The sequence below is a fragment of the Vombatus ursinus genome, unplaced genomic scaffold (genome assembly GCF_900497805.2).
Source record: "Vombatus ursinus unplaced genomic scaffold, bare-nosed wombat genome assembly UNPS02014910.1, whole genome shotgun sequence".
In the NCBI taxonomy this organism is placed as follows: Eukaryota; Metazoa; Chordata; class Mammalia; order Diprotodontia; family Vombatidae; genus Vombatus; species Vombatus ursinus.
Genome location: NW_020954688.1, coordinates 246,881 through 271,318, shown reverse-complemented (window position 1 = coordinate 271,318; position 24,438 = coordinate 246,881). Strand labels below are relative to the sequence as shown.

The following is a 24,438-nucleotide window of genomic DNA, read 5'->3' as shown; positions in this document are numbered from 1 at the left end:
TTCAAAAAAATACAAATTATTTTCTTTAAAAAAAAAGGTGCATCTTAAATTTAATAATTTATTGTAAATTTCTGGGTTTTTTCCTGCATTGAAATTTTGATGATGCAATATTGTGTCATGCAACCACATAGTATCGTATTTTAAACAAATCATTAAATGGATATATTCCTGACGATGCATGCCAGACTTCCTGACAATGTGTGACAGGCACATCTGCCAACACTTGCTAGTTAAGACCTATCAGTGGACTTGACCACTGATCAGTCATAACTTGCATTTTGTGTGTTTATTTGGATAATAATGTAACCACTACAACTTTAACTCTATTACACAACAGCTGAAACATGTATGAATGGTTTTTCAAAATGTTCTTATCTTCTTTCCTTATGCTTCCTCCACCCCTTATTTTTAATCAATGCCACCTAATTTTACCCATGACTACTACTGCCCTGGATCATGCTAGCACCCCCCGGGAGTAGTACTGCCCACTTTGAGGACTTATGGTTTATGATATACTATAATCAAAGAGAGAGACAGAGCCATGATGGCAGAAAAAAGGGAAGCTACTTGCCTGAGCTCTCCTCAAAACCCTTTTGAACACTTTTAAATAATGCCATGAAACAATTCCTGGAGCACCAGAATCCTCAAAAGGATGGGGTGAAAAGATTTTCTAGCCAAAGACAACATAGAAGATTGGCAGGAAAGATCTGTTGCACCTAAGTGAGAGTGGAGCACAGTCTAGCACAGGCTGCTCCAGCACAGACCTGGCTCCAGCAAACCAGGATCAGGCCTTGGGAGCCACTGAAACAGCAGTGGCAGCAGCTGCTTCAGGACCTCTCAGCCTGCAGACAATAAGGGGGTCAGTTGAACAACTGATCAGAAGGAGATTACAGGGATCTCTTTCCTGGCACTGGGCACAGGACTCTGTTGCTTTGCCCATGGTCAGATATAGGTTACAGACCTGGAAGGCAATCACAGGGCAAAGAAGAGTACTAGCACACCAGAGCCTGCACCACAGTGCAGCAGGTACTCTCACCACAGTTCCAGACCAGAAAAAGAGTGCTTTTGGTAGCTCACAAACCAGAGCACAGTACAGCAGAGTAGTAAAAACACCTCTTCTTTAGATCATACAGTCTGTAAAAAACTGACAGGTCTCTAGAAATATCTCTGAAAACAGCTGCACAAAAACCCTGAAGCTTGGGACAGTGCTCCATCCACCCTGGAAGTACTTTAACAAAGAGTTAAAAGTCAAGAAATAGACTGGAAAGATGAACAAATAACAGAAAAAAATTCTGACCATAGAAAGTTCCTATGATGACAAGAAAGATCAATACATATACTCAAAACATAACAAAGTCAAATCTCCTGCATCCATTGGTCTCAGGCCATGGAAGGGCTCAAAAAGGATTTTGAAAATAAAGTAAGAGAAGTAGAGGGAAAATTGGGAAAAGAAATGAGAGTGATGCAAGAAAATCATGAGAAAAGAGTCAACAGCTTGATTAAGGAGACACTAAATAATACTGAAGACAATAACACCTTAAAACACAGACAAAGCCAAATGGTAAAAGAGGTACAAAAAGCCAACGATGAAAAGAATGCCTTAAAAAAGCAGAACAGGCCAAATGGAAAAAGAGGCACAAAAATTCACTGAAGAAGAAAACATCCCTTTAAAAATAGAATTGGCTAAATGGAAAAGGAGATACAAAAGCTTACTGGAGAAAACAATTCCTTAAAAATTAGAATGGAGCAAATGGAAGCTAATGACTTATGACCAATCAAGAAACAATAAAACAAAACCAAAAGAATGAAAAAATAGAAGACAATGTGAAATATCCCATTGGAAAAACAGCTCACTTGGAAAATAGATCCAGGAGAGAGAATTTAAAAATTATTGGACTACTTGAAACCCATGGTAGAAAAAAAAAAGAGCCTAGACATCATCTTTGAAGAAATTATCAAGGAAAACTTTCCTGATATTCTAGAGCCAGAAGGTAAAATAGAAATTTTAAAAATTCATCAATCACTTCCTGGAAGATATCCCAAAATGAAAACTGCTAGGAATATTATAGCCAAATTCCAGACCTCCCAGTCAAGGAGAAAATATTGAAAGCAGTCAGAAAGAAACAATTCAAGTATCATGGGGCCACATTTAGGATAACACCAGATTTAGCAGTTTCTACATTAAAAGATTGGAGGGCTTGGAATATGATATTTCAGAGAGCAAAGGAGCTAGAATTATAAGCAAGAATCACCTGCCTAGCTAAGCTGAGCATAATCTTTCATGGGAAAAAGTGGATATTCAATGAAATAGAGGACTTTCAAGCATTGTTTTATGAAAAGACCAGAACTGAATGGAAAATTTGACTTTCAGATACAAGACTCAGAAGAAGCATAAAAAGGAAAACAGGAAAGAGAATTCATAAGGAATTCAATAAGGTTAAACTGTTTACATTCCTACATGGGAAGATTAAACATGTAACTAACAAGAAGTTTGTCATTATTAGGGCAGCTAGGAGTACATATAGACAGAGGGCACAGGTTTGAGTTGAATATAAAGGGATCTAAAAAAATAAAATTAACACTTGAGAGAGGAATGTTCTGGGAGAAAGGGAAAGGAAAAATGATGAAAATTATCTAACATAAAAGAGGCAAGAAAAAGCTTTTACAGTGGGGGGGGGAAGATGGGGGAGGTGAGAGGGAGGGAGTCAGCCTTACTCTCATTGGAATTGCCTCAAAGAGGGAATAACATACAGACTCAATTGGGTATAGAAATCTACCATATCCTACAGGAAAGTCGGAGGGGAAGGGGATAGGAGAAGGAGTGGGGTGATAGAAGGGAGGCGAGATTGGGGGAGGTTGTACTCAGAAACAAAACACTTTTGAGGAGGGACAGGGTGAAAGGAGAGAGAACAGAATAAACAGAGGGGAAAATAGTATGGAAGAAAATACAGTTAGCAATAGTAATGGTGAAAAATATTTTGAAGCAAGTTGCTCTGATTTCTCAAACACATAGAGAACTGAGTTAAACTTGTAAAAATAAGAGCCATTCCCCAATTGATAAATGATCAAAAGATATGATCAGTTTTCAGATAAAATATTCAAAGCTATCTATAGGAATGGTGAGTGAAAAGCTAAAATTGAGGTTTTTAGACTAGGTAAATAATAAGGATATTAGGAAGTGACATAGGTTTAGATGGAAGTGCTTAGAATAAGATTCACAAGTGCTACATTTTGGAAGCTTCTAGAGATAGAGGGGAGCTGCAGGAAAAAATACAGGAGAATCTTCTTTGTACATCTGACATTTATACTTTTACAGAAAAGAAAATTCTTTTTGAGGAATGGAAAGCTGAAAAAACAATCAAGTTTCAGCCTTTAGGAAACTAGGCTTCCTAGGGGCACAAAATGAGCTGAAAGTGTCAGGAATTTTTCCTTTGATGTAAAAATTTTGATTGGATTCATTTGTGCAGATAAACATCAGCTTAATTATCTGTTTAGCTATTTTCTTACCTATGTCCTCTGCATCACTCCAAACAAATAACAACAACAGAACAGGAAAAATACAACCACAAGTCTGGAGAAGAAGGAAAAGCATAGGCACTGCAATTCTAAGTTTCTTTGAATTTGGGGAGAATTGATATTTCACCATCTTATCTCCTTTATGTCATCTTGTGGCGATATGGTAGAACAATATTGCCCTCGTAACTGGTGCTTGTGTAACTCATTTTATGTAACATTGTAGAACTTAATATTGAAAGTTTCAAGAATGCCACATTGAATGATTTTCTAAAATTCATGCCACAAATTCAAGATATTACCCAAATTCAGTAGAGTATAGCAAAAGATTGTTGAGTTAGCAAATATATCGGGAGGGAAATACAGTTGAAGAAGAAATACCTCAAGGCACAGTAGAATAAACGTTCATTTTTGAGAGTTTTCCATCTCTGCCGAGCTACCACTGTAAAATTTCAATCCATGGAATCTTACCTAGCCTTTCACAGAGACTTTTGAAATTGATTCCCCCAAAATGTGCATGTAAGACTATGTTATTAAGAGCTATGTTAGGAAGTTTATCATTAGAACGCCTGGACTTCTTTCTAATAGACACAGGGTGGTGTAGCCATCATATTAGTCAGACCAGACCAGAAAATCTAGATTTGAGCCCTAGGACAATGGGTGTAATTTAGTCCAACTCCCTAATATTATAGATGAGGAAACTGAGGCTGAGACAGATTAAGAACTTTGCTCAAGGTCTTAATTTGCAGAATAAGTGAGATACAGAATTTAGTCTTCTGACTGTAAATTCAGGTACAGTACAGGTGACTGCTTTCTATTATTTTTGTGCTAAATCCCTTGAGACATTTCTTGGTTCTAGGGTGATTCCTAGTATCCTGACTATCATTTCCTGTGGACCCCAGGGCTTGGCCCATCAGCTCCACTCAAATACCTACAAATAGCAAATGCTGCTTCATTAGAAAGTGAATTCCCTATCACTGGAGTTCTTTGAATAATGGATGTATAACAACTTGCCAAAGATGTTGTACAAGGAATTTTTGCTGAGACTTCTCCCTCCATATTATTTAATTGCTTATCTCATTATCTCCTGTGGATTAAATTATCAACTCTATTCAGAGCTCTCTTGTCTATTTGTTCACCTTTAACCTGACATCTAGACCAGTCTCACATCTCCAACTGCCCATGGGACATCTCTAACTGGATATCTCATAGATATCTTGTACTCAACATGACCAAAACTGAACTCATTACTTTTCCCTCCAAACCCTCTCCTCTTCCTCAGTCACCTAGGCTTGAAACCTAGGTGTCATGCCCAACTCCTCACTCTCATCCCCAGTATACAATTTGTACCAAATCCTGTCCTTTTAAGTCTCTGAACATCTCTAGTATATGCTCCTTTGTCTCCTATGGCATAATGGTCCAGGCCCTCATCACCTCATACTTACACTATTGCATTAGCCTTGTGGTTGATGTCCATGCCCCAAGTATCTCCCTTACTTCAATCTATCTAAGGTGTCACCACTCAGCTATCAAAATCTTTCCTAAACATAGATCTAACCATGTCTATTCTCCCCTCAATCAGTCAACTCAAGTGGCACTCTGTTACATCCATGATCAAATATAAAATCCTTTGTTTTTTAAAGCTCATTATAATCTATTCCCTTCCTACCTTTCCCGATTTCTTATACATTACTCTTTTCCATGTACTCCACAATCCAGTAACACTTGCATTCTTTTTGTTACAAAAATTGCATTTCATTGTCTGTCATCCATGCCTAGAATGCTCTCCTTTCTCATCTTTGCCTGCTCCCTTCCTTAAAATCTCAGCTACAGTCTTATCTTCTGCAAGAACCCTTTCCTGGTCTTCCTTGATCTTAATTAGTGCCTTTCCTATGAGATTATTTCCACTTTGTCTTGTATATATCCTGTTTGTTCATAATTGTTTACATAACAGACCAGGTTTTATTTTTCTTTTCATCTCCAGCACTTAGCAGAGAATCTGGAACCTAGTAGCAGATGCTTAATAAATGCTTGTTGACTTATAGAAACTAAATTAGATCTCTGAGGTTTCTCTCAACTCTTTAATTCTGTGATTCTGTTGTTGTTCAGTCATTCAGTTGTATCTGACTCTTTGGAGCCCCATGGCCACTAGGCCCTTCTATCCTCCCATTGTCTTCCAAAGTCTGTGCAAGCTCATGTTCATTGCTTCCATGACACTATCTATCCATGTCATCCTCTGCTATCCCCTGCTGCTTTTATCTTCAAGCTTTCCCAACCACAGGGTCTTTTCAAATAAGTCTTGTCTTCTCATTAAGTAGCCAAAGTATTTAAGCTTCAGATTCAGTATTTGACCTTCCAATGAATAGACTGAATTAATTCCACAATAACAAGGCAGTGATCTAGGAGATGTCTTTGATTCTATGTTTTTGGTATTTTATTTTTCCCCAATTATATGTAAAAAGAATTTTTAACATTCATTTTTAAAACTTTGAATTCTAAATTCTCTTCCATTCCTCCCTTGCCACCTGCCTCATTGAGAAGGCAAGCAATTCAATATAGGTTATACATGTGCAGTCATGCAAAACATATTTACATATTAATCATCTTGTGAAAGAAAACACAGACTAAAAAAAAAAACTCAAGAAAAATAAAGATAAAAAAGTACTCTTCAATCTGTATTCAGACCCCATCAGTTCTTTCTCTGGGGATGGGTAACATTTTTCATCATAAGCCCTTCATAGCTGTCTTGCATAATGGTATTGCTAAGAGTAGCTAAGTCATTCACAGCTGATCATCTTACAATAATTGCTGTTATGTTATATACAGTATATGTCACTTTGCATCAGCTACTGTAAGTCTTTCTAGGTTTTTTCTGAGAGCATATTGCTCATCATTTTTTATAGCACAACAATATGCCAACACAATCACACACCACAACTTGTTCAGCCATTCCCAAATTGATGGGCATCTCTTCCATTTCCAATTCTTTGCCCCCAGAAAAGAGCTGCTATAAATATTTTTGTCCATATAGGTACCTTTCCTCTTTGTTTCTTATGTCTTTTTGGATATAGACCTAGTAGTGGTATTGCTAGGTCAAAGGTATAAAACCATGCAATTTTATAGCCCTTTGGGCATAGTTCCAGATTGCTTTACAGAATGGTCGAATCAGGTCACAACTCCATCAAAAATGCATTAATGTCTCATTTTCACCACATCCCCCCACCAGTTGTCATTTTCCTTCTCTGTCCTATTAGCAAATCTAACAGGTATGAGACAGTACCTTAGAATTGTTTTAATTTGTATTTCTCCAATCAATAGTGAGTTAGAGTTTTTTTTCCTCTGCCATCCAACTAATTATCAAATTCCCATCACATAATTTGACTAAGTCATTCCTCTGCTCATTAACTTTCAGCTATCTAACATCTATAAAAGGAGACATTCTAGCTCCAATCTTTCATTCTAGTCTCATTTCACTCTACTACCATTCAATAACTCCATGTTTCAGTCACATCAGTACAGTCACAATTTTTTAGCCTCATCTTGACTTTTCCCACCTCTGTGTATTTATTACATACACCATCATCAATGATGCCTGGATTAGATCACACACACATACACACACACACACACACACACACACACACACACACACACCCCTATACCTACTGAAATTGTTCTTTCTCTTTATGGTGAAGGGTGCCACTCTAGACACATTAATTATGAATGGCTTGCTCATTTCTGGATTTCAATATTCCAGATGAGATAAATATTCTTACTCTCAAGCAGCCAAAAAAACCAAATAATTGCCAACCACTCAAAATCTTCCTACATCTTGGATGAACCTGAGGCACACTTGAAGTTGTTTGAGATGATGTTGATGATACAGTAGTTTTGTGATGGTAACAGTAGTAGTGATTACAATGGTGATGGAATCTATGAATGAACGAATGAATGAACATAAAAGAATTTATTAAGTGCTTACTTGTTAAGCACTCTGCTAAGTGCTGGTAATACAAATTTTAAAAAATAGATATTCTAAAGGTGCTCATATGCTAATGAGAGGAGGTAACACATATAAAAGACTTTAGCTGCATGGCAGATGGAAAGGCCCAGAAATCTTAAGGGTGAAGATTTGGGCAAATGAAAAAAAGTTCCTTAGGGTTTGGAAGCAGACCAGTTGATAGTGCCCAGGGGTCTGGAGGGCATAACAATGGGACACATGGTAGGATCCAGAAGATGTTGTATGAAGAGGCAATAGATACGATAAAGTGTGGCAGTCATCCATCTCAACCTTGGGCTTTTAGTTGATTAATCTGAGCTCATGGTGGCATGAATTGGGGGCAGCAAGGTAGTGCAGTGGATAGAGTGAGCACCAGAACTGGAGTCAGGAAGACCTGAGTTCAAATCCAGCCTCAGACACATAACACTTACCTGCAGTATGACCCTAGGCAAGTCACTTAACCCTAATTTCCTCACCAAAAAAAAAAAGTCACTCTTTACACCAGGCACCCCCATGTAATCTGGGCAGCCTGGGATCAACAAAAATCAAAGAAAAGGTAACCAAGAAACGTACTTCTTGTAATTCTTCCTGCCAGGCTATTCCATGGGGTCTAGAGGCACAGGGTTTGTTGGGGAAATGGTAACTGGAAGGCAAAGGGGAGGTGCATCATCACTGGTGGTCATTTCCACTCTGTTACCCTTCTGTGGTCTAAAACTGGAGGATTCATAGCTATTTTAAGCATCACTTGCCATAGTTTTCTGTGTGGGGGAACATTTTAATAAGACTTTCTTCAGGGCTCCCATGACATCCTTGTTCCTAAGACTATAGATCAAAGGGTTAAGCATGGGTGTGACAATGGTATAAAAGGCTGACATCACCTTGTCCTTCTCAGGGGTATGGTAGGATGGAGGCAGCACATATATATAGAATGCAGTTCCATAGAAGATGCTGACTACAGTCAGGTGGGAAGAACAGGTGGTAAAGGCTTTCTTCCGGCCATCTGCTGAACGCATATGGTGGACTGTGAGCAAGATGAGAGAGTAGGAGGTACAGATTATAGAGATAGGAATGAGCAGCATTAACATACAACATATGTACATGAGGGTTTTATAGAGGGATGTGTCTGCACAGGCTAGCTTGAGGACTGCAGGGATCTCACAGAAGAAATGATTGATGGTTCTAGAGCCACAGTAGGGGAAATTCATTGTGATAGGTGTGAGGAGGAAACCATCTAAGGAGCCACCAAACCAGGAACCTGCAGCCAAAAGAAGACACATCCTGCGGTTCATGAGGACTGGGTACCTCAAGGGATTACAGACTGCCACATAACGGTCATAGGCCATGAGCCCCAAGAGGAAAAACTCAGAACCCATCATGGTCATGTAAAGAAAAATCTGAATTCCACAACCCACAAAGGAAATTGTTTTTTCCTCAGATACCATATCTACTAGGAGCTTAGGCACAGTGGTGCAAATGAAGATGGTGTCCATAATAGAAAGCTGGCTGAGCAGGAAGTACATGGGGGTATGTAGTCGGGAGTCCACTTGAATTAGAAATATCATAACCATATTGGCTGTTAGAGCCACCACAAAGATCGAAAAGATTATAGTAAAAACCACTCCTATGACCTTGTTGTCCACAAGGAGGCCCAACAAGATGAAGTCTGAGGACAAAGTTTGATTCTCTGGTTTCATTGCCTCTGATGGACCAATGCCCTAAGGATATAAGGACATGGAAATCAGGGAGGATAATGAAATAGGCTACATCCAAGGGCACACATTCTCCGCTAGTATCTTCTGTGAATTCAGGCACTTTAGCATTCAGGAAATTGAAAATATTACCCATGAAAATTGTTAAGTAGGTGAAGTTTTTCCTTATCAGAGCAACTTTGATTTTCAGTGTTCTTTCTCTTGAGCGATTCAGAACCCACTTCCCCTCTTCATGCTGCCAAACTTACTAGCCCAGCTACCACAGTTAAATAATAATCTAGGGCAAAAAATCTCAGTAATTTGTTATTGACATTTTCTTTTGCTCAAGTTTCAGAGAAAAAGATGTCTTGTGTCAAGGCTAATGTTTCCACCTAAGCCCCTGAAGCCATCACTATTCATATGTTCTGCTACATTACTAACTGTACTACTTGGGGAAAAGTCTACACATGGAGCCTCCATTTCCTCTACTCTCATTCCCTTCTAACCTCTCTATAATCACTCTGATCTCATTCATCTGAAGTTGTTCTTTCAAAAATTACTAATGATCTCTTAATTATCAAATTTAATATTCTTTTCTCAACCTTCATCCTTGACCTCTCATAGCATTTAGCATAGTTGGCCAGCTTATTATCCTTAATACTCTCTTCTCCGGGTTTTCATGATAGCTCTCTCTCTCTCTCTCTCTCTCTCTCTTTCTCTCTCTCTCTCTCTCTCTCTCTCTCTCTCTCTCTCTCTCTCCCTCTCTCTCTCTCTTTCTTGGTTCTCCTTCTGCCTGTCTGATCAACTTTTCTTGGTCCCATTTAATATCATCATACTCACTAACTACAAATATCCCCCCAAGACTCTGTCCTGAGTCCTTCTCTCTTTTCTCCCTATGATCTCTCACTTGGTGATATCACCAGCTCCCATGGATTAAATTAGTATCCCTTTTCAGATGAGTCTCTAGCTCTAATCCTGAACTTTAGTCCCACAACACCAATTGCTGATCAGACATTTCAGGTTGAACATCTTAAAGACATCTCAAAATCAGCATGTTCAAAAACAGCTATTATCTTCCCTCTAAATTCTCTGATTTTCTGAACTTCTTTATTATTATTGAGGGTCCTACTATCTTTCCAGTTACCCAAGCTTGCAACCTTGGGGACATACATGCACTCTTCAGTCTTATCTTTTATATGCAATCAGTTGCCAAATCTTGTTGTTTCTTCCTTCACAATATCTCAATACATCCCTTTCTCTCTACTCACACAGCAACTACTCTACTTTAGGCATTCATCACCTCTTACCATGCAGTACTTTTGCAATATGTCTCTCATTGGACTTCTTCTTTTAAGTGTCTCTAACTCCAATTCATTCTTCAAACAACTACCTAAGTGGTTTTCCTAAAGTGCAGGTCTGATGTCACCTCCCTACTCAATAGACTCCAATGGCTCTCTATTATCTCTGGGATCAAATGTCACCTCCTTTGTTTGACATTTAAATCTCTTATTTGATAATGTGATATATAAAATATGATGTATTTCTATCTTTCCTGGCTCCTTTCATTTTACCACTCTATGTCTTTATCGTGACTATCCCCCAGACTTGGAATGGTTTTCTTCCTAATCTCTGCTTCTCAAATTCTTTGGCTTCCTTTAACACTCAGCTCAAATACTGTAAGACCTGTAAGATGTTATTCCCAATCCATCTCAGCTGCTAGGGCCTTCCCTTCTACTCACCAACTACACTGTATGGTGCATACATACCAAAGTATATACATGTTGTCTCTCTCATTACCAGGTGAGTCCTTGAAGGCATTGGCTGTTTTTGTCTTTTGTTTGTATCTCCAGGGCTTAGCACAGTCCTGCTAAGCACATAATAAATGCTTAACAAATGCTAATTGATTGATTGTTCCACAGACTTTTGATTCATTGTCTCAAACATTGAGTCTTTTCGAAACAAACTTTAAAAAAAAACACATTTCCTTGACCCTGTCTTCTCAAGTCATCACTCTTTATCACTCATCCCCAGTCACTACTAAACTTCAGTAAAGAGTCATTTATACTCATTTCCTCTATTTCCTTACGATTTCAGTAAGATGACTTGCAGTTCCACCACTCTACTGAAACTGCTATCTCTAATGTCAACAACGATCTCTTATTTACCAAACTCCAATATTAGGGCTTTCCCCCAATATTAATTCCCCTTGACATATATGTCATATTTAATATTGCTGACTGTCCTTTTCCTTCTGGATACTCTATGTCTGTTGTCTTCCATTGACACTGCTTTGCCCAGATTCTTCTACTTTATGTGACTGTTCTCTTTCTGATACCTTGTCCTGATCTAAACTTCAAGGTAGTAATATGAATGTCCTTCAAGATTTTGATATATGTCCTTTTCTAGTCTCTCTATATAATTTCTCTCTTCACAGTTCCATCCACTCTCATGACTCCAAAGATCACTTCTATGCAGCTTCCATCAGATCATGTGGCACTCTGCTACCTTTATGCATTTGTGCACGCTGTCCTCCCAAAACCAAAGCCTAGAATATACTCTATCTGTATCTCAGTATATTAAAATTGATCTCTTCCTTCAAAGTCTAGTTCAGGAACTTCCTCCTTCATGAAGCCTTCCTTGATTCTCTCAGTTGAATATGATCATTCCCTCTTCAACTTTTCCTTGAGCACTTTGGTCTAAATCTTTCCTATGCCCCTGTAAAATTTGTGTGATACTTATTTGCATAAAAGTTTATTGCCAAGTAGACTGTAAACATTCAATGGGCAAGAGATGTGTCATTTGTGAGTCATTTATCTTTGTCTCCCCACGCACTTAGCATGAACATATATGAAAGAGCTGTGATTTCATCAGATTTGGGGTGGGAGAAGTCCTGGTCAGGAAATATTTAATCAATGCACATCAAAACCAGGCTAGAACTTAGTAGACAAGGCCTGGGAATTGCCAAAGTCACAGAGAAGGTAGGAATCTTGCACAGGGTCACACAGCTAGTTTCTCAGGAAAAATTTAAATCCAGGTCTTGATGACTCCAAATGCAAGCCTTCCACAATGTAGTTGCAATACATGCTTGCTAAATTGTCTTGATTTCAATTAATTTTGTTTTAAAGAAAATAACAAAGGATGATGATGAATGAGAACATTTTAACCTAATCTTGATTCTTCCCCCTAAGGTGCTAAGCCAGGACAAGTCACTTTATATTTCTGAATCTCACTTTCCTTCTTTTTAATGAAAGGAATTAGGCTAAGTGGCTCCCAACCTATTGGAAATAGAAACCTTAGGGTCCTACCTAGAATCCCTATGTAAGTTTGAAATTTTCATTGCTTCAACCAGACTCCAACCTGAAAGCTAAAAAAAAAACCAAAAAAACACCAAGCCCTCATGTGATTCTGTGTAAATAAACAAGTCAATATATCTAAAATGGGTCTAAGAAATTATATTTCAAACACTTATGTATTGAAGCTTTAAAATGAATGTTAACATTACAGAGACCAATAAAATAGAAATTCATTTGAATAGTTTACAAAATGCATTGTAGCTCTTGTCATTATGTAATGCTTTAATGAATGAATACTTCTAGTGTAACTGTCAATTGATTAAGTAAGGTAATGCAAAAGCACTTTTAAAATCATCAAACACTAAAATGTGAGCCATTATTTTTTCATCATTAACATGTGTTGTTGTTCAGTTGTGTCCAACTCTTCATGACCCCATGGACCATATAGTCCAAGTGGTTTTCTTGGCATAGATATGAGGGTAGTTTGCCATTTCCTTCTCCAGTGGATTTAGGCAGACAGAAGTTAAGTGACTTCCCCAAGGTTATACAGCTATGTCATATAGAAGGTCATACAGAAGATCTGACCTCAGATCTTCTTTGACTCAGATCCAGGTGCAGTGCTCTATCCACTGAACCATCTAGCTGCCTCTTATTAAAATATGGTAGTTCATAAAATGTTTTTACATTAAAAAAGACCTTTATAGTAAAAGTAAAATAAATTAAAAGAATATCTCTAAGTTCTATTCTAATTCAATTTTTCTTTTAATCCCTATACTGTTTGTTTAAGTATTATTGTCAACTATTCTGCCTTATACGCTCTATGCTGCAGTCAGATCAGGAGTTACAGCTCACTGGAGGTCTTCAGGCAAAGTCTATATGACCATTTGCTCAAGTGTGTTATGGAGGCAATTATTAATTAAATTTGAGTTGAACTAGATAGCCCCTAAGTTCATTTCTGATACTGGTTTCTTTTCTTTTCTTTTTTGATTCTTCCCTGTTCTTACCTCACTTTCACTAAAGCTCAGGTCTTGATTATTACAGGCTATACCAATGAAGTACAAGTTTTGGTTAGCAAGATTTTTGAGTTTGGGCAAAGTGATAGATTGCCTATGTGTTATTCAAGGGCAAGTCTAGCTGACTTCAGAAGGGCTTATCTTCAAAATAGCTATAGGGTTAAAGATTGTCTATAAAATTACAGAAGGCTGGTAAGATGAGACAATGGAGGGAATCCACATACTGATTTAAAAAAAAAAAAGAAGATACACAAAAGTGTGATATAGTCCTGAAAGAATAGAATCAGAATTACTAAAGCTGCTGATGAGCTAAAACTGATGCAGAAAGCTAAGGAAGGAAAACCAAAAAAAAGCGGTTTTGAACTATTTGGGTAAAAATAGAAATATCACAGAAAGAACAAGACTGTTGCTTAGTTTGTAAAGACAGTAATAGAGAGAAAATAGAACTACTTATTTCTTAATTTGCTCTGTGTGGGGGGGGCACACATCCATGCACGCATGCAAGTTACATGCCTGAGGAAAGATAGTAGGAGTGGGATTTGATAATTGTCTTTTAAAATTTGTGATAGTGTAGGGAAAGAAAGATAGGCAAAGTCTGACATGCACTCTCCATTTGGGGGAGAACAAATTTCAAAGCATTCTATGGAGGCCAAGTAGGATCCTATGTACTGAGATTATACAGGGTCATTTAGCCCAGAAGGGATGAACAGCTCTCAAAAATGAAATTCTGAAAATACAAATTGTAATTATTCCAATGAAGAGGAAAAGTGGGTGTTGTCTGAGGAGACTGAAGTGCATGCACAAAAAATTAACCAATCCACTTAGATTGCTAAAGTATATGTAAGTACATGTAAAACATATGTTAAAATATATGAAAATAACAGTACTGGAAAATAATTTTCAGTAATGCTGAAAATACAGAATAAGGTGAGAATAGAGAAGAATGTTGAGCATAATAAAAACTTGGTTTTTCAAAGTCTATATTGGGAGAAGGGATAGGACCACCAATCAGGGAGAATGCAACAATAATAACTAAAAATAGGAGGTAAAAACTGTACTTCAAAAAAAATTGCTTCTGTTTTCTAGGTACAGAATGACGTTTGGACTGGGAAAGATAGCAAAAATACCTAATAAGGAGTTGGTACTCAAGTGAGGAGATTGTAAGAGACTACTTAACTGCACATGTGCAGTTCAAGGCACCAGATTAACTACATCCTTGACTACTGAAAGAAATCATAAATGATTGCTGAGTCAGTGATATCTGAAACATTTTGAAGAGTTACTACAGGATTTTGGAAAGGCAATTTGTTGATATGATTTTCAAAAAAAGAAAAGAATATAGAGTCTGAAAACTATAAGCTGTTGAGTATGAATTGGTGTGTATCAAAAATCTAGAATTTATTAAAAATATATCAAGTGAATATCTAAAAAAATCGAATCAGTGATTTCCAAAAAACCAGTATGGTTTTAATGAAAAAAGGTCATGTAAATTTAAGTTTATTTCCTTTTTTGAAAGTGTTATTTAAATTGATGGATCAGGGAGATACTATAGATATAGCTTACCAAGATTTTAACAAAGTATTTTGATAAAGTATTTCACACTATTCTTATAAGAAAGATAGAGAGGTGTAGACTACATGCATAATTAGATGGACATGGAACTCATTGAATGGCTGGACTCAAAAATAGTCATTAGAGGCTCAAGGTCAACTTGGAAAAGGAATTCCAGTGGAATTCCCTAGGAATTCATGCTTGGTCCTGTGTGGTTTAACATTTTTGTCTGTGATTTGCATAAAGATGTAAATCTCAAAACATAGAATCAGGATCAGAAAAGATCTTAACAAGTTAGAACAATAGGATGAATCTAATAAAATTAAATCTATTAGGGACAAATTAAAAGGCTTACATTTGGGTTCAAAAACTAACTTTACAAATATAAGATGGGGTGGGCATGGCTAGACAACAGCTTGTATGAAAAACATGGTGGTTATGGTGAACTACAAAATTAACATGAGACAAAAATGTGATAGAGATGTCAAAAGAGCTAACGAAATTTGGACAGCATAGAGAATCATGGCTTGTAGGAATAAGTAGATAAATGTCCCTCTCTAATCTACCCTGGAATGATCACACCAGGAGAATTGTGCTTGGTTCTTGGTACTCCAGTTTATGAACAACAATTTTAAGCCAGCAAGCATTCATGCAAAAAAGGGCAACAGGATGGTGAAGACTCATGGAGGACATTACAGCTGTGCTCAAGGCCTTGAAGGATTGTCATTTGGAAGATAGATTGGACTTGATCTGCTTGGCCCCAATTTATAGGAACAATTTATAGCAAAGAAGCAAGCTTAAGCATGATGTCAGGAAAATCTTCCTAACAATTAAAGTGATCCCAAGTCATACACATTGGGTTCCCCTCAGTAGTGGTATTACAGTAGAGGTTTGCTGATCATTTGGCAGAAATTTTGTAGAGGAGCTTCTTCTTCACCTCTGGGTTGGGTTAGGTACCTCCTGTGATCTTAACACTAAAATTGAGTGATTCTATGATTATGGACTGGAAAAGTTGGAACAAAATGGCTATTGAAGGAGTTGGAATTCCAAATATGTAGGAAAATAGTAAAGAAAACTGAGCTGTTCCTGACAAGTTTATGAAACAAGTTTCAAACAAACCAGATCCAGAGATACTGAAAAGGCTGGTAGGTGTGATTGTCACTTAGTGATTTTAAAAGGTCATTGAAAACAAGACAGTGCCACAGGTCTAGAAAAGGGTCAAAGATACTGCAGTTTTCAAAAATATGGAACAGAAAAGAGTATGCAACTAGTTTAAATTTAATTCCTAGAAAAAAAATCTAGGATTTATTTATTAAAGGAGTAGTTAGTAAACTTTTCAATAACCATCAAAAATAGACCATATCTGACTAAACTTACTTTTTTATTTTTGTAATACATTTATTATATCATAAGAATGATGTAACAAAGTTTACCTACTATTTTGGCAAAGCATTTGAAAAAAGTCTCTCATGTAATTCTTGTGAGATTTATGTAAGAGATGTGGGTTAAATGGTAGTACAGTTATGTAGATTCAGGAAATTATAACTTTCAGAAACTCTATCATAAGGCTTTGCATAAAATAGGCACTTAATTAGAGTGTGTGTGTGTGTGTGTGTGTGTGTGTGTGAGAAAGAGAGAGAGAGAGACAGAGACAGAGAGAGAGAGAGAGAGAAAATGAGAATGAGAATGAGTAAATTTTGGAATCAAAGGACCTGAGTTCAAATTCAAGCTCTGCAAGTTACTATGTGACCTTGATCAAGTGAGTCACTCTGGTATTTAGTTTCCTCATCTGAAAATAGATGACCTTCAAGTTCTTTTCCAGGTCTAAATCCTAGGATCCTATGAATTAACTAGTTGATGCTCCCTATACCTAGAATATTTAATCTCTCTCCTCACCTACATTCCCAAGTTAAAAACTTTGAAGTATCAATTTAAGTGCCACTTTGCCCACAAAATCTTTTTTGATCACTCCATTCAACTATGCCTTCTTTATCTTTTTCTATGAACTTATCATTCTTTTACATTACCTCTAGTTAGCATTTAAACAAACTATTCTGTTTAGTATTTACAACCCTTGACAATATAATACTTCCCTTCACTCACTCCCTGGTGAAACCAAACTACCTTTCTTGGTGCTGTGAATGTATAATATTTTGTATTTGCATGTTTTCCCCTAGTGTAAAACACGTGGCCTCTAATAAACTCCATCCTCACTTCTTTCTGCCTCTTAGAATTTCTAGTTTCCTTCAAAATTCAGTTCAAATGAAACATTTTACATGTGGCCTTTTATCTCCCCTCCTCCAAATTGATAGTGCCTCCCTTCTAAATTACTTTGGATTTCTTATACATGATATTAATATCTATTATTATATATTATACCATTTGTATATTACATATGTATGTGTTCATGTTATCTGTATGGTAGAATGTAAACTCATTGAGAGAGGGAAATATTTCATTTTTGTCGTTGTATCGCCACACCCTCTATAATGCTTTTAATATGGAAGGTGATTAATAAATACTAGTTGACTAATTGGTTATTATTTGTATATTTCTACACTCCCATGGAAGAGTAACATTGTAAAGACAGAGATTGGGTCTTATTTAACTCTGTTTCTCCCCTGGTTCCTAGTATCATTCTTTTGCACATGTAATAAAATTTGTTAAAGAAAGAAGGGCAGGAAGGGACAGGTTCTACTTTCTGCCATATAAGTGGGTGCCAAAATATATTTGAAAAACATTAATTTGTATTGATATATTTTGTCAAAATATATTTTGAAAGTATTTTGGCTTCTCTATTATGAGAGATCAAGTTCCAATTCAGAAGAACAACAATAAAGTTGAATAACTCATAATTTTCTCTAGTATCATAAGAATGACCATATCTTATCCTGCTCACCCCGAGTATATTACTAATGTTCATATTCAGGTATGTGATATAGTTAAGATGAGTCAGATCCTATCTTTTTAATCCATGGAGCAGAGATTGGCATGCCATAAACTTGAATTTGGAAACTTACCAAAGAGTTTCAAGTGGAAAAGACAATAGACCCTTCTCAAAAAGGAAATAGTAAATGGAAGATTGCTTTACCCTCTGAAGAGCATTGTTATATTCTTTGAGATCTGAACAGGAGAACTTAGCTGAATATGAGATATAGACATAGACATAGACACATCTATAGGTGGAGATGGGCTCCAGATGACTTCAGAATGCTAATCAGTATGTCCAAGTGACAGTACTTAGCACAGTGCCTGACACATAGTAAGAGTTTATTTGATAAGTACTTGTTGACTAGCTGGTTGACATTGTAAAGAAACAAGCTAATTCTACTCTCAGCACTTTCCAGCCTTCAGCAACACTTCCTGTAACAACCTGAGCACCCCAAATGGAAAGAAAATGTGGTCTCTTGAAAACTGGCATATTAGTCAGAATAAATTAAATTAAATCCTAAAAGGAATTCAGCTTCATTGATAAATGGAGGCAAGTCACAGATAGTATATTTATCAATGTCTGATTCTTCATTCAGTGAGAAAGAGACATGGCATGGCATAATACTCTTTCAGTAAGCTCTCTTCCCACTCCATCCTCTATTCAGCCATCAAACTGAATTTCCTAAAGCACAAAGTTTGACCATGTCATTTCTCTATTTGTTCAACTCCAGTGGCTCTCTCTCACTTCCAGGATCAAATATAAAACTCTCTGTTAGTTTTTTAAAACCCTTTATAACCTATCACCTTCCTACCTTTCCAGTCTTGTTACACTTTAATCCCCTTCATGTACTCTGCCATACAGCAGCATTTGGCCTCCTTGCTGTTCCTCAAATGCGACACTACATTTCTTGACTCCAGGTGTTTTTATTGACTGTTCCCCATGCCTGAAACTCTCTCCTCCTGGCTTCAAGTTTCAAATAAAATCCCACCTGTAAGGAAACTTTCTCAGTCTTCTTTAATCTTAATGCCTTCCCTCTGAGATTTTCTCCAATTTATCCTTTATATGTCTTGCCTGAAAATAATTGCTTACATTTTGTCTCCCACATTAGGATGTGACCTTCCTGAGAACAGAGACCCTATTTTTTGCCTTTCTGTTCATCTCCAGCACTTAGTGCTATGTTGGGCATACAGCAAGAGTTTAATAAATGCAGCATTTGCCAGATAAATAAAATCACGAAGACCACCTTGATCACTGTCTCCTCTCAGATCCCAGTGGAGACAAGTCAGGACCCTGAACTTAGGAACTTTGGGTTTAGCAGTGCTCTCAAGACACTAGACCAACTTCCAGTCTATGAACCACAGCCATCATTGATGGAGAAATTATTGTGGACAAAGGGGCCCTCTTCCACATCACCATTAGCAACAACTGCTGAACAAATTTGCACCAAGAGGCATAGCAGCCCTGAGAATGTCAAAGCCCCTCCCCACCCAGACCATTGGTCCTGCTTCCAAGTCATCCCTTACAGTCATCATCCAGGGAAGTAATTCTTATGGAAAAGGGGCCAGCCATCCCCACCACCTGCCAATCAACTTCAACCTATGGGTCAGGCAAGTAAGTCTAGCTGAGGTAGCAAGGCACTCTGAGAGATAAAAAGCAACATGTTCTAGACAAGTCAAACCACAACAACCACATTGATCACCATGATCTCACAGATTCCATTCAAGACATCCCAGGATCCTGAACTCAATGACCTATGGAATAGTAATGCTTCCAGTCCAGTGCCCACAGGCATCATCCTGAGAAGCAATCTCTATGGAGATGTAGCCTGACAACTATTCCTGAAAGTACTACAAAAGTACCAAAGTACCAAAGACCCAAAAAAGTTCTTGCCAAGTGCTTGCCACTGTCAAATGGCTCCACATCAGAAACTAATATGATTTTATTAATAGAAATGACAACAAATAAGAAGCATTACCATGTACTATGCTTTTATACCCCAAGGACTCAGAAATTTTCATCTGACATAGCTGAAAATTTCCATATTTGTAGTCTTCTCCATTATGAAAATGTGAGTTCTGTTAGAGCAGGGACTGTCTCATTTTTCTATTTGTATTCTCTTAGCTTCAGACCTAGTAAGTGCTTAGTACATTCTTTATTCATTCATTAATGCCACCCCTTTGATCATGTTGTGATTGACTAGTTAGTTCATTAGTCACTTAACTCCTCTGAACATTTCCTTCCTTTCCCTGATAAATTTGTGTGCTAGAAAATTGAGAAGAAAAATATAAGAATCAAATTTGTGAAATTCAGATGATAGGAATTCTTCAAGGAGAAACTATAAAGCTATATCTGACCGTGTCACCTTTTTACTCAGTAAATTCCAGTGGTTCCCTATCACCTCCAGGATCAAATGTAAAATCCCCTGATTGACATTCAAAGCTCTTTACAACCTGGATCCTCTGCCCTTCCATTCTTCTAACACCTTAAACTGTCCCACATACTCTGTGTATTTTCTCATGAGAATGCTGCCCCATTTTATCTCTGCTTTCTGGCTTCTCTGGCTTCCTTCAAGTTCCAGCTAATATCTCACCTTCTATAGGAAACCTTCCTCAGTTCTTTAATCCTAGTGCCTTCCTTGTGTTGATTAGTTGTGATTTATCCTGGGTTTTTTTTTTGCATGCCATCTCTCCCATTAGACTGTGAGCTCCTTGAGAGCAGAGACTATCTTTTACCATTTTTTGTATCCCTTGTGCTTAACACAGGGCCTGGCACGTATGTAGGCATAAGTGCTTATTGACTGACACTTTTTCAGGGAAAGAGCTGAAAAGAATGAAAAAGAGGCAGCTACAACATTATTGTATGTGGCATAGATAACTTTCAATGCTATACAATGTAACCTTTGCAAAATAACAAAATAAAACAAAGTTTGTCTTTGATATTTCTCCTGCCTAATTAGCTACAACTACTTTGGTAACTGTCTATTCAGATGGGCCTTCTTCTGAAATTTATAGAAAGACAGATAGATAGACAGAAAGATGGAAAGAAGGAAACAAGGTAAGAAAATATTGGAACTATAAACAAAATAGCTTTTTTGTTTATAACTCCAATATTTACTTGCCTTGCTTCCAGGTAATTTATTCCAATCTCTCCTTTTACATACACAGAAACTGTGACCCAGCGTGGCAAAATTAGCACTCAAAACAAGGTCTCTAGATTCCTTTTGATTTTTTGCTTTTGTACTGTCCAGTGGGACTTAGATGTTTCAGAATTACCCAATTGCTAATCATGATGCTGAGTCAATTCAATTTAAGATAAACATTTAAGTCAGTCAATCTTTAAGTGCACTTCAACAGTAAGGTAGGCTGTGTCTATTTAATCGACTAAATTGACCAACCTTGTAGGCATAAATTGGTCAATTTAGTCAATTAAATAGCAGCTGGATGGTATAGTGGATAGATTTTCAAGCCAGGAATCAGAAAACCTGAGCTCTAATCCAGTCTCATGCACTTACTAGCTATGTGACCCTGGAGAAGTCACATAACCCTGTTTGCCTTAGTTTCCTCATCTGTAAAATGAGCTAGAGAAGGAAATGGCAAACCATGCCAGTCTCTTTGCCAAAAAACTCCATATTGGGTCGCAAAGAGTCAGACACAACTGAATAAGAACAAAAAAGTACAATTGTTAAGTCTCAGAAAGAAAAGAATAACTTTCAATTTCCTCAACAGATAGAATCAAATAGTATTTTAAAGTGACTTACCTTTTACTGTTTTAATATGTAAGAAGACATCCACAGTTTGCTGGCTAGGGATTTGTTTCTTTTTATAGAAAATAAAAATCACAACCAAGTGGGGGAAATAGGGATTATTGAGGGTCAATAAATCCAGGCAAGAGATCTCCTTTGCTCCTAGCCTATATTCCAAAATAAGAAGAAACTTGTAATCAGCAATGATTTAATGAAAGCAAAGAAAGGGAAAAGGCTAAGAAAGAAAAAGAAGAGAAATTTGAAACAACATCATTCAATTCAATGCCTTTTCACTGAATACCTGTGTTATGTCTTCCATTATTGAACAAAGTAAAGAAATTAAATAAGGAGCAGAGAGTCCAATACTGATGGCAACTATGGAAGTTGTCATGTTTTGAAAGAAACATGGTAAATGTGTGACAAAAGTGTCATTTAGTATATAGAGAATATTTACCTCATTTTACAAAACATCCCCCCCACAATCTCATGCATGCTTTAAAACACACACACACACATATGTAAACATATGTATATGCATATGTGTATATACATATATGACCCATTATGACCCATTATATTTTAATCAACAAACTAATTTATTCAAGAATCACATAAACCTAACAATTAGCTAACAAGCTAACTGTTCTACATTTCTAGTTATCATTCAGTGACTTCAGGTAAAATAGACCAATCATATGTGAACAGTCATATCTTTCAATCATCTCAAATTCCTCTTTTCTCAAAATTGGATAGCTTACATATCTTTACACTTTGCCAACCCTTTTTCATATTGTTGTTTCCAATTTTTTCTGTGATCTTTGAAGAAGTAGATATCTTCCCTTCATCATGGAAAAATTCTCCTTAATAGACAACAGATAAAATAGATTCAAAGGTTTGCTTCTTATAATTCTCCATCCCTCATTCACCTTTTTACCTCCTTCACCTTGAGAAGACCAAGGGTCCCTTATTTTAAGTCTTCGTGCCTTAAGTAGATTGGCTTAGTCTGTGTCTCTTGAAAACTCTCCATAGATTAAATCAGCATAGTGTATTCCAGAGGGATTCTGTCTCCAATTCATAGCTTTGGTTTCATCAATTGACAACTGTATATTTTAGAGCATGCCTTTTATGTTTTAAGCATTTTTTTCTGTGAAATAAATAGCTACCCCATATTATATATTAAGAACCTTACTTCTCAAAAGGAAACTGAAAGGGAAATAGACAAACAAGACAATTTTGAAAATAACATGTTAAATTTATTATAATTTCTAAAGCTTTTTTTTAATCAAGCCATATTTGTAACAGATTTGTGGTTTCATATAATCCTCTTTTCTGTTCCACTTTGTATATATAAATGTTACCCTGTTTTGTGTTCATTAAACTCAGAATAAAAAATACATTAAAAATGAACCATTCGATTCCCTCTGGGGATAATCTGTACATAAGTCGAGTCTAAACTATAAGTGGGGCTATGGAGTGAGGAGAGTAAAGGAACCAGAGAGTTCAAGAAAAAGAACTTGACTCCTTTCTCTAGGGGCCAGGCATCCCCAAGACAGAACCTAGTCCACATAAATGAGTCCAGAGGTATGCAGTCCTTTAAAGGGCAAGGGCAAAGACTGTAAAACTGTAATACAGAGATCTTAAAAGAAAATCTAGAGGCAGCTATATAGCTCAGTGGATAGAGCACCAGGCCTGTAGTCAGGAGGACCTGAATTCAAATCCAGCCTCAGACACATAACACTTACTAGCTGTGTGATTCTGGGCAAGTCACTTAACCCCAATTGCCTTACCAAAACAAAAAAAAAGAAGCTAGATGAATTGTAATAAGATATTCACATGATAATTGTAGACTTCAAAATCTGTCCCTAAAAACTAGATAAATCAAACAAGAAAGGGAAAAGGAAAATATAGACCTGAACAGATTGCTATAAACTGCAGATTTGAAATATATGTCAATTACCAAATGAGAATTTTAAAGAATATTATTTCTTAGTATCCCACAATACCTTTACAAAAACTTATCACATACTAGAGCAAAAATTCTTACCTTGAGTGGTCAATGGATAGATTTCAGGGGAGCCATTAATTAAGATGAGAAAAAAATTGTATCTTTAATTTCACTAACTTTTAACTGAAATGTGTTTCTTTCAATTATGAGTATAGGAAACAAAACATTATTTTGAGACAGAGTCCAGGTTTCACCAGAATTCCAAAGATACCCATGACACAAAAAAGCATAAGAACCCCTGCTCTAGACTGTTCCCAATCAAAGATATGACCCCCAAAAGGTTTCCCCATCCTAGCATTTCAAGCTTCCTGGCCTCCTGGAGCATACCCAGTTAGATCACCGTGTGGTCCTTTTTCTTGGTATTTATGCTTTTAATTTATTTCTCTTACTTTCTAGAACTAGGTGAAATTATAAAGAGGCAGGGAGGTACTTTTGCTTTATTAATGAATTTATTGTGAAAGCTTCTTTTGTTTACCAATTTTATTTTTAAATTTAAATTTTATTATTTTTATATTAACAATTTTTTTCTATCACTTCAACTATCCACCCACTACCCAAACTAATCAAAATAAAATAAAATAAAAATTCTCTGATTGTCCATGTCCAAAAATGAATGCATCACTCTGCATTTTAGTCCATCACTTCTCTGTCAGGAAATTAGTCATGTGGTTCATTTTTGATAATCTGGAATCATGGTTGAT

General features: G+C 36.8%; 1 protein-coding gene across 1 annotated transcript; it reads right to left on the bottom strand.

Moving 5' to 3' along the window:
• Positions 1 to 784: 784 nt before the first annotated feature.
• On the bottom strand, positions 785 to 9,207 carry LOC114029173 (olfactory receptor 2T11-like). Its single transcript, XM_027843532.1, has 2 exons — positions 8,263 to 9,207; positions 785 to 961 (listed from the first exon to the last, which is right to left on the bottom strand). The coding sequence occupies exons 1-2, from the start codon at positions 9,205 to 9,207 to the stop codon at positions 785 to 787; spliced, it is 1,122 nt and encodes a 373-aa protein (XP_027699333.1).
• Positions 9,208 to 24,438: the final 15,231 nt, after the last annotated feature.